Genomic DNA, 14,353 nt, shown 5'->3' on the forward strand with positions numbered 1-14,353 from the left:
GTACATTTGCCATCCCACTTCTGCTGATAAAGAGACACTCATTCAAACGCTGAGAACCACTGGATCTGTAAACTGCTCATTACCCTACTACAGGGAAACAGGGTAGATGAGGCATGGGATGATGAGGCATAGAGTATTTTGGAAAAAAAGAATATACATGTGAAACAGAAACCCCCTTCACCCCCCACAAAAGGTCTAGTTATGGCCTACTTTCAGGCTGATAACCTGCCAGTGGTATGGGAAAGCAATTCCAGAACGTGAATCGTGAGATTTCCTGAAAAAATGCTAGCACTCGGGAGAAAGTCCTATTGTATTTAAGGCCATATTCCTTGAGGTTGAGTTTGAGTAGAGAAACTTGGGCTGTTTTTTACACTATCTGACCTCCCCGGGCTCCACATGGACTTAAGAGAGAATCTTGCTCTCTCTTTCCCTCACTGGTCATATTTTCCCATCTCCTTCAGGCTGTATGATTGGTCACCCATCCTTTTAGTGAAGAAGGATTAATGAGGATCATTTTGAAGTCTATTAGAAGTGCTGGAGAGTATAGGGCAGCTTTTGAAAGACAAGCAATTGATTTATGAAGCCTTTTGGAGAACACTAGTCAAGGTACAAGACCTGAGCAAAGGAAAGATGCCCATGTAGACCAGGAAAGCGTGCGCTGCGTGAAGCCCTTAGGTGTAATATTAACCAGATGCGAAAGTACCTCTCAATGATTTATGATGTGCACTGATGATGGAGCACGCACCATTCAGAGAGTGGTTAATATTCTTGTCATAAATGGAAAGAAATGGGCAGCCTGCCAAGTAAATTTGTCTGTGAAAAGCAGAAGACCAACTCAATTCACCAAGAGTGACTCAGTAATATGAGACTGATTGAACTCATGGATTCAGTGGAGATTTTTATTAAAGATAAGCTGCCTCCAGGGAAAGGAGTTTCCATGAGCCATGGGGGCCTCATAATAAAGGAGAATTTGGAAGTGAAGAAGACGTGACTGATGGAATGGATTTTTAGGGACTATTTGCTTTCCAGCCATTCAGTTAGGGGATATGTAGTTATTTCAGAGCTTTGATGACTATGTGATTATTCCTAACAGAAAGTCAAAAAAACATGAACCCTGTTGTTCCAAAGGCCACAAAGGCTAGCCTTTGTAACGCTTCTGATGTGTTCAGCCCTTCAGAAAGCAGAAGACATCCAGAAAAAAGGAATATATAACAACATGTTAGGTGTGAATGAATTGGCAGTCTCAGACCAATTACCGGACACATGCATCACTCCAAAACAAAACAAAATAAAACAAAATGAAAATAGGTACAACTAGTACCTTCCTTACTGAGTTAAAAGTCAGTCTATCATGATAAGGGGAAAAAATGATCTGCACAGAAAACATGGCACGATTTGGATCCCTGTAAGAAAGTTTAGATCCTTTGTTCTGGAAATAGCCCCAGTGATTTTATTGGAATTATATACAAAGTGAGACTTACAGTTTGGAACTGCAGGAAAATATTAAGTGAGAGAGAACAAGAAAACAAACAGCTAAATTTAACAAGTTATGTGTTGCAGAAATTAATTACCTAGCTGCAGCCCCCAGGGTGTGATCTCAGGACATCTGGCGAACAGCGATAGAACTGTGCTCGTAGCCTACCTTTTCTTACATATTTATACACATTTCAGTCTTGATCTTTGCTTGGCTGTAGCGTAATGCATATTTTTCATGGATAAAGCAGGCTTAATAGCTAAGAAATACGTGTTCCTCAAGGGGGCTTTAGAACAACCAAATGGTAAGATGATTTTTGAGGAACTGGCATCACTTCTGAAAGGAGAACGTAGAGGATGTGAAACTGTGTATAGAAGGGTTCTCAGCTAAAGATGGACCACTGGTAAAATGCAATGTGCACATTAAAGTTAGTTGCGTATGGAAGGCCAAATCTTGAATTCCTTTTTTGATATTCTGCAGAGACATGCCTCCTGCTGAGTTAGGTAGGAATACAGCCCAAGCAGAGACTTTGACATTTGTCTTTTTCCCTCTTTAAATTGTTATTTTCTAATGGATTGAGAAGTTTCTGTAACACTAAAACAGAGAATAAGTAGCATTGCCTTATAAGAGCTTTCTATCTACACTTTAGTATTTGGCTTTGGCAAACAGAGTGGGATTCACAGATCATACACCACAGCATACAGAGATAGCACTAATGGTAATACCAATCACTTCGCCAGCTGTGAGAAACAAAAAGCCAGTTAAGAAAAACATAAAACAGTGCCCTTTGGGTAGAAAAGGGAAGCAGCCAGAAAATCTTTGCCACACGAGAAGCCAGAAGGTGCCTCAGGTACAGAATGAGTTGTAATAATCAGACACAACGCGGTAAAAGTCCATGGTGAAGGCCCAGTAGATGTCAGCTGTTAAGCTGAGGGCTGTTGGGCTGAAAACCAAGACAGAAAAGCTTGTCCTGGCTTTCATGATGAAAATGCCAACTTAAGAGACAGACAAGCAAACCCTGAGCCTAGTAAGGGCTGAAGGTTGAGCATAAGTCTTTTGAACTGTTTGAACTTCCAAGTCTTGTAATAGACCACTAAATACGTAATTAAAATTCACCTCCTCTGTAGGAGAAGCCCGGGAGTAGCTAAAGACATCAGAACTGGTCACACAGAGACTGAGTCACACAAGAATCAATGGGCTCAGTTTGACCCAGATGGAAATGAATAAGCCAGAGGCATTCCTTGAAACATCTGAATTTCTGGCTAACTACATCCAGAGGAACCTGGGAAGGAAGAGGAAGGACAGACTTGGAAGTGAATCAAGACCATGGTCCTAAATGTGTGGATGTGCCTGGCTTAATCTGGTATATCTATATATAAAATTAAGGTGCTAAATAAGGATCCAGAAGCACTCCACCCATTTCAGTTTGTGCCTGTTAGAGCCTAATCATGAGCAGTGCCACTGTAGTGTAGCTGTCAAAGCTAATATCACCCCATGGCACTACACAACACATTTGGAACCACAGCTTCCTTTAGTGGAACCAAGTAGTTAATCCACCAGTTCTGTGATGATTTATTTATAACAAACAATAAGAAAAAATAGATATAAAATATTTACTCTTAAACACCAGATTATAAAATGAAATGCACGTGAAGCCTAAGCTTGAGGGTGTTCCCTGTGACATTTAGAAAAGGGATCTGAACTGAGAACTTGATATTTTTAGTTACATTTAGAGATCAGAGATATTTTGAAATGGATGGGTGGAGTGCTTTGGCCTAAAGCTAGCTATGTGATACCCCGATCTTCCCCCCTGCCCTATGGAACAAATGTAATCACCATTGAGCTCATTAGCAGTGCCCTAAAATAAAGCAGAGGTTTTCCTGTTGTCTTGAATTATGTGCTGCTCTAATGTTTCCAGGGGATGAGGAACATCTTATGTATTCAACAAACCAACAGGAATAGCGGTCCCTCAAAACCTTTTACAGTCTTTGGCTTTCCTTTGTATCTTGTGGTAAGAAAAAGAACATTTGGACTTTTCTGCCTTCAAACCCATGGACATGTTCTCCAAAGAAGGTATCTAGCACTTTTTAAGTAAAAAGTGTAAAAGAGGTGAGACCTTTGTGGTTTATAGAAAGCAGAGGAATTGTTTCTCAAAAGCTAGAGTAATACCAAAGATAACTTCCGCTGTTAATGACACAGGATATCAACAAAAACAACATCTAACGCTGATTGTTTCAGTCCAGTTTGCTAATGAAATAAGACTTACACTTTTTTGTGTGTGTGTCCATTCCCCTTCATAATCACTTTTGAAGCTATTTCAGTCAAATTTCCCAGAAACATAAAAGTGCCAGAGTTAAGAGTTCTCTACAATTTTCAGAAAAATAGTTTACCAAAAGCAGTTTTGTAAAGAAAAATAAGAGATGAGGGAGAGGGAAAAGGCATGCTGGTGACATGACAGGAATGAAGGATGCTGACAGGGAAGCATTAGGGAACATGCAGGGGAGGACTGGAGTTCTCATAGATCCTTACCAGGGCCTGGTGTGAGGAGGGGGTAGTAGAAAACTAGGGTTACTGAAGACAGGAAGCCTCAGGGAGCCAGATGCATTCATTCGGATGCTCATAGAACAAGCAATATTTGCTTTTATGTTATAAATAAAATGATGGGAGTCTTCTGATTAAAATACTGGTCATTTGAGGATATGCTGGCATTGCTAGCTTGGATTAGTGTTATCTGACACGGATGCAAACATATGACATAAGAACACCCGCCCCACCCCCCAATTCCTTATTTTCTTATTTTGGATCCAGATTGGAGACAATTCTATTAGGCTGATTCCAAGGAAATTTAAGAGATGAAATGTGATTACATTCAGTCTTAAATTCGTGTGATGGTTGTCAGCTTGTCAAGGAATAAAACTGAAGAAGGAAATATGGGATGAATAGAAGCCCCCCCTCAGTGAAAAACGTGGTTCTTTCTTGGGAAGGTGTGAGAATCACTTTCTACAGACTCCTCTAACCCCAAACATCAACTGAAGACACATACTTCCTCCTTATTTATTTTTTGCTACAGTTATACACACTGTCTCAATATCCTTCTACATAGAAAAGCTATAGTATAGCAGTTGAAAATACAGAAGTGTCCTTAGATCACTGCAACCTGTTCTGGCAGAGTCTAGTGGTGAAGGCGGAATGTGTTGGCTGTCTGTATCACTAGCAAATTATACTTTGTGGATATAGATTACTAATTACAGTTTTTTGTATGTGTTTCTCCTTACAGAAACTGCTTTACAGGTAATAGAATCTCTATACATTCTTCCTACACAGCATTTTATGTATTTTGGGTTAATTTAGTCTATTGGCAAATCAATGTTTGTCCTAAATAAGGATTATTCTCCCTCTTTCATAACCAAAAAAACCTGAGGCATGGAAAATAATGAGTGACAAATTCAGGCTGTAATATCAATCCCAGACCCAACACTGTAGTCCGAGAGTCTGCCCACAAACTCAGATGGCGGGTCCCTGTTACACTAAGCACAACCATTTTCCAAATATCTATTATGAATTGTGTTGGGTTGTTTTTCCCCACCAGGAATAGTTTCCTGATCAAATGATCTATCTGAAGTTACCTTTGGTATCTCCTTAACAGTTCTCCTAGCAAATGACTGTCTATAATAGATTTAAGCCCTGTTCAAATCAGTGCGACCTGTAATCTGAATCAACAGAAAATCCTCCCCAAACTTCTCTTAATACATTTTAAAATAATGTTAAGAGACAAGTCAACAGAAAAGAAAGGACTACTGCAGCCTTAGAAAATCTGGTTCTGATTTTCTAATTCTAGCAATAAAAAGGCACCATAATACAGTCTTCAATTTGTACATTTCCCTCAAGGTTTTTCATGGAGTGAGAAGAGACCTGACTAGCACTAAGACCAAACCGACTCTTGCGTAAAAGCCTTGCCTAAGCTGTTAAACAGTCCAATGATGGACATCATGGAACAATAAAATAATGATAGATTAATGATATAAAAGATCGTTAACCATCATATTAATAAAAGATAGGATAATATGCTGCAATCCTTGGCTAAATTTCATTGTGGGTAATTGCATCCCACTCACCGAGTGTTGCATAGCTTTCTTGGCTACTAAGAGAATTGCTGCTGCGGCTCACCCCCAGAGGTAGGGGCGTTTCTGTCTGTCTAACATGACAGAGGGCTTGAAGTCCTTCGGGATCCTTTGCATTTAACTCACGGAGCAGTACAGGAATTCAAAGGAACAGATGTTCCTGTAATATCTGGGAAGAAGATAAGCACTCCCATTTACTTTCAAGATAAATATATTTGATACTGTTAAATTTCTCCACAGATATAAAAAAAAAAAAAAAAAAAAAAAAGATTTTTAACATGAATATCATTGCTTTCATGATTTAAAAGGCATTTGCTATTGGGTGGATTTTTATGAGATTTTTTTTTTAATCTAGTTGCTAATATTAAAAACAAACTAGATTTTAGACAGGAAGTGGAGGAAGGAGGAAATAAATAAATCTTTACGTAATGTAACGGGAAAATTTCCAGCCGTGGAGTAGTCATATATAGTAACTGCAAATCACCTAATGGGTTGGTTTGTTGTTTTTTTTCACGGTGAAATCCGCTGTACTAGTAGAACATAAAAACTGACTGCACTTCTAGTGCCCTAATGGCTTTTGCCACTAGAGGGCTGAAGCAACAGCTTCAACACCATAACGAACCTGCTCTGCTACACGAGCCAAACGCACCGTGATTACCTGAAAATTAGGCATTGCCATTAGAGTCAACACTATGAATTTATACGCTTGAAAATAAGATATTCCTTAATTCCAAAAAGTGCAGCTTTCAGATACTTTTATGCCTTTTTTTCTTTTTTTTTTAAACGACCATTGTTGCCTTCTCAGAAAGCAATAGCAACGTTCCAAATACCAGGCTTTGCAGCAAGTCATTAGAGTGTTTCATCATCTATGTTAGTGCAGAGATTTCTGGGCAAATTACCTCCAGTTCAGCTTAAAACTAGAAATCACCCTGAAAAATTAGTGTGCAACTTCTGTCCTTTATTATGTGTCATTTCTTGTGCTTGTTAGGCTATTGGCAAAGCAATGTAATAATGTTCTAGCAACTGAATGGGGCATCTGAAAGAGAGCAGCCCAATTTACAAGCTCTAAGCTGTCATATATCACACTGAGCTGAAGTAGAGGAAAAGCTACATGACTTTGCTTGACAAAATCCACAGTCATAGTTTATTTTGCCTCTGCGGCCAGCTTCCTGCCAGATTTTTCTATTTGTCCCTGTGATCTTGGCCCAAAGTTCCAGATTTCTATTTCCAAGAAGCACGAGCTGGTTGCGAGTGATCTTCCATGTGAGCGTGTATGTTTGCCCAGACACGTGCATTCTTTAGCGTGTTTCAGCTCAAGCCTGTTCTTTTTGGGACGCAAAAGGAGAAAGATAAACAGTCTTTGCACTGGTGTAGAGACACTGAGCCAACATCTGATCCAACAATTCAACTTCTGCCATGTTTGTTTTATAGCACATAAATTACCAATCCGGCCCACAGTTCAGGAAATTAAAATATCATTCAAGATGTAAGCGACACAGGTCAGAAGGAAACAGAAAGAAATTCTGTGAACTTCTAGTGTTACGGCACATTACAGCTACTCCTTTCAACACCGTTGTGTAATACACTTCTCAACAGGACATAATAACCACATTGTGCACACAACCTAGGTCTGGAGTTATATGCACAAAAAAGAACGAGGCTGTTTCACACGATATATGTTTAGCCACTGCTGGATTATCTCCAAAAGGCAAAACCATCTATAAAGTATTGTCAACCCAACTTCACATAGTTTTAGCTGGGATTCAGGAATCTTTACAGGTTGGAGTGCAGGATTCAGCATAGACATGTCTTTAATGTGTCAACACGTGGACGCTACATCTAAATCCTCAAATTGCTTGATTGTGTGATTTTTCAAGAGACTTGTCCAGTTGTTGCTGTGAATCACCCATCATGACACTGGACGATAAAAAAAAAGCCCACCTGAGTTGTTCTAGGGAGTGACCCTCACAAACTTTCAGGGAGAATGAGGAAGCTCCTGGTTTAAAACAATCTCTTTGTCCCCCTTTTCTGCCTCTTCGGTCAAGGGCTTGCCACAAGATTTTATTTCAATATTTTTTTGAAATATTGAATATTTATTTTCAATAAATAGTTTAGTGAAACAGAGTTTACAAAGCTGTTGCTTCTTCCAGACAACCTTCTTCCTGGTGGCCTGACAAGCAAGATCATTATCGTGGTATTGCTTTGGGATTTTGCAGTCCCAAAGAAGGTTAAAAAATTGCTTTGTTCTTAAGGTGACATCAAATTCCATTGGATTCAATGGACAGCTACCATAACTAGGAGTAAGAATTAGATCATAGTTTTTGAGGCATGCTTATGCTGTCCTCAGTCCCAAATGACCCTGTATTACAGACATGTATTTAATGGCATAACTAAGACTTTAAGCACATAATTTATTTCTGAAGATGATAGTGTATCATTAAGAACGGTATTTTGTCGCCTTTCAGTAGATGGGGAAAACAAAATCTCTTCGGTTGAATCTGTATGATCATATGAATTTAAAGTAACACATATATGATTATTTTTCAGAATGAATCATAAAATACATATTCATTTATAAGCTCTGCATGCATGACACTTGGGAAAGAGAAAATCCTTATTGCAGTGTATCAGCAGCAAAGATAATGTCAAAAATGGAATTTAAATAAATTGCATTTTTAAATCACTGGTATGTATCACGGATGGAAATCTTAGCTATGGGTGTAGTTTGCTTCAGCAAGACTAAAACTTAGTGAAGAGAATTGTATGTTGCTGTGTTGACTTTGTAGTCCTCTAAAAGGATTATACTATATTTAGACACTAGTTTGAGGGTTATTGTGGAAAATGTGGAGATTAGATCTATAGTAATAAGAAAAACTGAGCTAAGAACCAGACCTGTAATTCTTCATCTCTTTCAATTAACTTGTTGAAATAGCTCAATCAGAAACTTGTCAAAGGAACTATTTATAGAAACAAAAGGGCAGGTAAGGACTCAATCCTTTAGCCTTCACACAAGCAAAAGAAAAAGAAAATCTTATCAGGCGAAGAAAATTGTATTTAATTAGAAGATTTCAGGATTAAACAATAAGCTTTCTGCTCTGTGTGAAAAACTGCAGGCATCTGCAGCATCCTGCATCATACCATATCATCCCACAGATATTCTTAGAGCCTTTTCAGAACTGCATTTTTTACGGGGTGACTTTTGACTGAATCGCTTTCCTTCTGGTCAATACGTGAACATTTAGCAGTGATATCTGGACTAGAATTTTCTGCATTACATCCTATTTCACCTGCCACTGACACCAGTGGAAAGAACTCACAGGGATTTCACTGGAGTTTGAATTAGGCCTTTTGCAAGAGGAATCTGTCTGTGGCAGGTATTCATTATGGAAATAATTATTGATAACAATTTTGATAACATATATTAATACTATGTGTTGTTTCTTCTAGAAATGGCTTATTCTACCAAGGTTAAATAACTAATATATAATGTTAAAAAAGCTGACAGGTCTGTACATATTTTATAACACTAATGACATTAGCTTTCTGCTGCTCTTATTAGTGCCTCGTGTGAAACCAAAACAGCTGAGCTTGATTGGGATGTGTCTGAGTAATATCCAGATATAACATGTGATAGACATAACATTTCTACTTCTGATGGCTACAGCAGCAGCCGAGTCACTGTAGCATTTTACTATACCAGGGTTGTTAGCTATTTTGCATATTTTATCCAGTTAAGGACTAACTAGTTCTCCTCTAGTGAGAGTCTACACCCAGGAATGTCTCATCTGGCCTTTAAATTCATTTGCATGTGATATGGTAAATTATTTCTCTTTCCCAAATCAGTCATCATTTACTTATTAAATGCTATTATTTTACTAATAATTATTGCTGCTACTGAGTACCCATAGCATCAAAACCATGCCAGTGCTGAGCTTTCTAAAAAAAGAGCCAGAGCTCCTTGTACATAGTGTGCAAATAAACAAAGCACCTTTGCCCTGCAGACTTTACAGTCTCAAATTCCAGCTCAGAAAAGTGCTCAGTACTTTTCTGAAAGGCTTGCGTTACGGAATGCAATCCCATTTCATTCCTGCTAAATGATTTCCTGTCCCTGCTGCCCCTCAGAAAAAAAATCTATTAATACGGGTTTCCTTTGAGCATCTGCAATGGCACACTGGAGCCATGAAAAACTGGGAAGACTTGCTTATATAACTGTGCAGCTTTGCATGTAGTGGGAAAAATCTTTTCGGCAGCGTAATGGTAGTGAAGATGCTGTACTGAAACCTATGCTGAAAGCCAGGTTCAGTACCTACCATGATTTAGAAATCAGCTCTGTGTTATGAGGCTAATTAGCAACATTTCAATTACATGTAGTTTTAATTCATTTTCGACGCTAGTACTTTGTAGTTCTTCTACAACTTTGAAAGGAAATATTGAAATTCTACACGGATTAGTCATTATGGGAATTTCGATATTACAATGATTGGTCTTTCTTGTATAACCGTGCTTTGCTGCTGGAAACCTTCATTAACCCTCCACCAGAGGGCAACATCAGAAAAACTATTTCTATAAATCCAAAGAGCAGTTGCTTCTAGGATACTGCAGCTACAACCCACGTTTTCATCAGGGAATCTTACTTTTAAAATCTGCTGTTTACATTTTGTCACCAACTAGGTAAGTGAAGGACGTTAATAATTTCAGAAGGATTTGTTTAGAGCACAAGTTATACATTATTTTTTTTTAATTAACAAATCTACAGAAACTTTAAGATTAACACGAAGCCTAAGAGAAATGTAACGGTTATGACTTAGAAAGAAATAGTACGTTTTGCATCTTCAATCTACTTCGAAGCGATTAAAGTCAGAAAATTACTGCTGGATTCTGGAAAGAAAAATAATTCTGTTCAGAACGTGCCCGGCTCATTCCAGTTCTGTAAATACCACAAATCAAGTCTACATGTTACGCTGGCCTTCTCAGAGGCATGAAAGCAGAGGACACAAAAGAGATGGAAGATATTAAATGCTTAAGAGAAAGCAGTCACTAATGGATGCCTAATATGCTATGAAATAAGCTGTGCGAGTAAATACGGCTGTAGAGATAAATATACCTTTAGGGTAGCTGTTGCCTATTTATAGCAGGAGCGTATTATTTGCACGAGTGCCCCGTTTCCCCAGAAGTGCGACCGACTGCACGAAGGCCGTGTCCCTTCTCCGCACCAGCAGTGCGAACGGCTCAGCGGCGCTCGCCCCGACGTGCGGCAAGCCCCGCGGCGTGGCGCTGCCCGCGGCCTCCGGCAGGCCCCGAGGAGGGCGGCGACGGTGGGCCCCCGCGAGGCCCCGCTGGCGCGGCGCCGCTCCCCGCGGGCGCGGGCGCGGGCGCGGGCGCGGGCGGGAGGGGAGGGCGCGGCTCCCCGCGGGCTGCGGAGCGCCGCCCGCCCCCGCGCGCGGAGTGGGCGCGGCGCTGTCCGCGGTGCTGACGGGGGCGCGGCGCTGTCCGCGGTGCTGACGGGGCGCGGCGCCCTGAGGGTGCCGCTCGCCTCCGCCGTCGCCTCGGGGCGCGACCTGCGCGGCCGCGCTGGGAGCGGCGCTGCGCGGGTGGGCGGGCGGGGGCAGCGCGGGCAGGCCGGGGCTCCTCGCCGTCCGAGGGGTTTGGCCAGCGGCTCCGGGCGCGCGGGGTACTTCGCAGCTGTCTGCCTACGGCGGCGAATCGCACCCCTCCCCCTCCAGCTCTACAGCCGGGGACGCCGCCAGCGCCAAACCGAGATTGCTTTGAAACGCTCCCGCAGAGGGATCTCCGTCCCCTGCCAGCCGGGCATGGCACTGCCTCCACCCGCCACCACCGAACCCTGCGAGGCCGAGAAGACTTTCTGACCGTGCCTGGCAACTCCGCGCTGCCGGGAAACCCGGGGGCTGCCTGCAGCGCTCTCAGACTCCCCGCCGGCTGCCGCACACAGGCGCGCTCCCTCGCCCTCGCCCTCTCCCCCCCCGGCTCCGCACGCCGTCTCTCCCTCTCTCTCACACACACGCGCGCACGCTTTCTCTCACTCTGCCTTTACCCGGAGGTGCACCGATAGCCATTTAATGAGGGGGGAAAGTTAAGAGATTAAACCAATATGAACCATCGTTGCTCGTAGCAGTGCCCTATCCAGAGCAGAGCAGAAGCCAGCGAGCACCCCTGCAGGAATGGAGTCGGTAAAACAAAGGATTTTGACCCCTGGCAAGGAGGGATTGAAGAATTTTGCTGGAAAATCGCTTGGTCAACTCTACAGGTAAGACTGAGATCTCTTACAGGACTCTTCTTCCTAGAAATAATTGGAAGCTTTTCTTAAGCGCCAGCTGCTGAAGGAGGTCGAATGCTTTGGGGGGTTAGTGGTGGAGGGGCTGGGAGCTGCTGAGACACTGCTGATATAATCTGGATCCTGGAAACTAGTGCTGAAGCTTCTCAATATGGCACCCTCGTAACTTCTCTATCTGATTCGTAGATGGTGCCGGTAAATATGTAGCGAAAGATTACCCCATCTTTCTCCCACAAAAACAGGATCCCATCTTGAAATCATAATTAGGAAAGAGCAGCTCCCTGTATTTGTGTTCCGTGTTAAATTTGCAATGCAGTCACAGGATCTTTCCCCCTGCCCTTACCAATCATTAAAAAATAATAATAATAATCTTTCCTGGTTTCGATTAGTCTTGTCCCTTGTGTAATTCGTCGTCAGAGGAAGATAAACATGGAGATGTATAAATAATTGATATCCGAACGATTTTTTTTCTCCTGAAGCTGAAACATATAGAGGGATGTGTTTAATTATTTATCCGCCTGCCTTGAGAAGCATCCATTTCTCTTATAAGTAATACACAACTGCAATTGCTAAACTCAAAAACATCACTCAACAGTATGTTTCTGTGTGTACAGAACATTTCTACCCTCTTCGAGCCCTGTACACACAGACAAACAAGCCCAAATTCTCGCATACCTAAAAAGTGTATGCACTAAAGTTGACACATCGTGCTCCATCCAGTCTGGCGACTTGAGTGACCTCCAGGACGTTTGAGAAGAGTCTGTGAAATTCCAATGTATTTTCGATTGTCCTCTCTGCTAGAAATTACCCCGAAGTTGTTTTTTTGGTGTTGGCTTTTTTTGGGGTTTGGTTTTTTTTTTCGAATTTCAGATTAAAGGCAACTGCGGATCTATCTGCCTAGGGTAGGTCACGTAAAAGTCTTTTTTCCATACCTATGCGGCAGTGTTGGGCACAGGCACAAGGCTGTTCCACAGCATGAGTCACAACTTCTGCTGCCATTTTCAGGGAAGGGGACAGATCAGTGAAGTGATAAAGACAAAATCAAGATTTTCCGTTTTAGTAGGAAGAGTATAATTTTGAAAAGCCAAAAGCAAAACCAAAGCCATCAACAACGCAGGGAATATCCTACAGGTTTTGGTCATATTTAAGTCGTTTTCAACGGTCAGAAAAAGAAATACTGATAACCCAGAATAACTGCTTAAAATGTAATTAAGGAAATAAACCTCTTTCTCGCCCTAAAAGACTCTACATCATATACATAAAAAGATCGTGTCTACAGCTTTTTATCACACAGCGAATAATGGAGAAACGGTGTTTGTATTTTCCAGCAAAACTCCGTTTGAACTCCCCCCTTGATTAAGCAATGCGCGATTTACGAATCTTTTTCAACGCACGGGACTGAACTAGTTCCTTTCCGATTCTTAGAATTAAAAGAGTTTCCCTGTCCCTTATACCTCAGTGTCTTCCCGAAGACGAGAAGCCCATTCCGGGAGAAGACACTTCGACATCATTCTTTATTCGCACGAACGAATTTTGAATATTAAAACCACGGTGTTTTGTTTTATTCACAACTTTCAGATATTTCTTAACGCTGCGGTCTTTAAGCACGGCAATAATTCTCGCAGCAAAGAAAAATCGGGAGGATTTCAACTGAGTAACTACTGGAGAAAATCCTTGTATTTTCTCCAAAAGACGGAGAACCTTTTGAGCCTTATTCTGCTAATTGTTACTGCCCCATTAGCCGGATGAGTTAACCTCAAAGAGATGCTCCTCCGAGGAGATTTCTGACGTGAGAAAACAGCCCTAGAGCCGGGCTGAGGGCAGCGCTCGGAGAGTCCCGAGGGTCGGGGAATGGTCACATATTCGCTCCTCAGGACGATGGAGCTAGGTTTAAGCGGTTAGTCTTTCTGCCTTTCAAATATCTCAGTGACTGCAAAAGAAGATTAAGAGATTCAGCACAGGACACTCGTTCGCTACACCCGATCTTTCTTACTACCGGCACGGCGTTTTTAAAGCTTTTCCAGCAAAGAAGAAATAAACCGAAATGTTCTAAGTCACTTTTCGTGGATGACGGGGGCGGGGGGGTGTGGTGTGTCGGTATTTTTCTGTTGATTCGAAATAGCTGCAAATAGCCATTCCCCTTCGGATTCCTGGACATTGTTTTCTAGGAGATAGGATTCTCATGTAAAACCAAGGGAGTGGGGGCAATGAGATCGAGCTTAAAGCTGATCTGGGAAGGTTAAACCTGCTAAGCGATCACACTCTCACAACGTTTAGCTGAGCAGATACTATCTTTTGGAAAGACTTCTCCGGAGATGCCAGTTCTCTAAAGACGGTCATGTTTTCTTCCACTGCATGTGACAGCCATTTTGCAAACCTAAAATAAGTAGCAACATCGCCCCCCCTCCCTTTCTGTTAATATTTCTTTTGTTCCCAGACCTGAAGCGAGATTCACGCCAAGATCAT

The 14,353-nt window shown here is 41.7% G+C and overlaps 2 protein-coding genes across 3 annotated transcripts in view; both read left to right on the forward strand.

The window, feature by feature from the left end:
* ANO5 (anoctamin 5) overlaps positions 1 to 14,353 on the forward strand; it is a 373,671-nt gene that overhangs the window by 72,386 nt on the left and 286,932 nt on the right. The window lies entirely within an intron of this gene.
* SLC17A6 (solute carrier family 17 member 6) overlaps positions 11,775 to 14,353 on the forward strand; it is a 31,605-nt gene continuing 29,026 nt past the window's right edge. The window contains exons 1-2 of one of the 2 annotated variants that reach the window (XM_075501423.1): positions 11,775 to 11,860; positions 11,937 to 11,939. In XM_075501423.1, the coding sequence (XP_075357538.1) occupies positions 11,775 to 11,860; positions 11,937 to 11,939 (89 nt within the window). The remainder of the gene's footprint in view (positions 11,861 to 11,936; positions 11,940 to 14,353) is intronic. The other variant, XM_075501424.1, reaches the window with a different exon arrangement.

The sequence above is a fragment of the Mycteria americana genome, chromosome 5, assembly GCF_035582795.1.
Source record: "Mycteria americana isolate JAX WOST 10 ecotype Jacksonville Zoo and Gardens chromosome 5, USCA_MyAme_1.0, whole genome shotgun sequence".
Taxonomy (NCBI): domain Eukaryota; kingdom Metazoa; phylum Chordata; class Aves; order Ciconiiformes; family Ciconiidae; genus Mycteria; species Mycteria americana.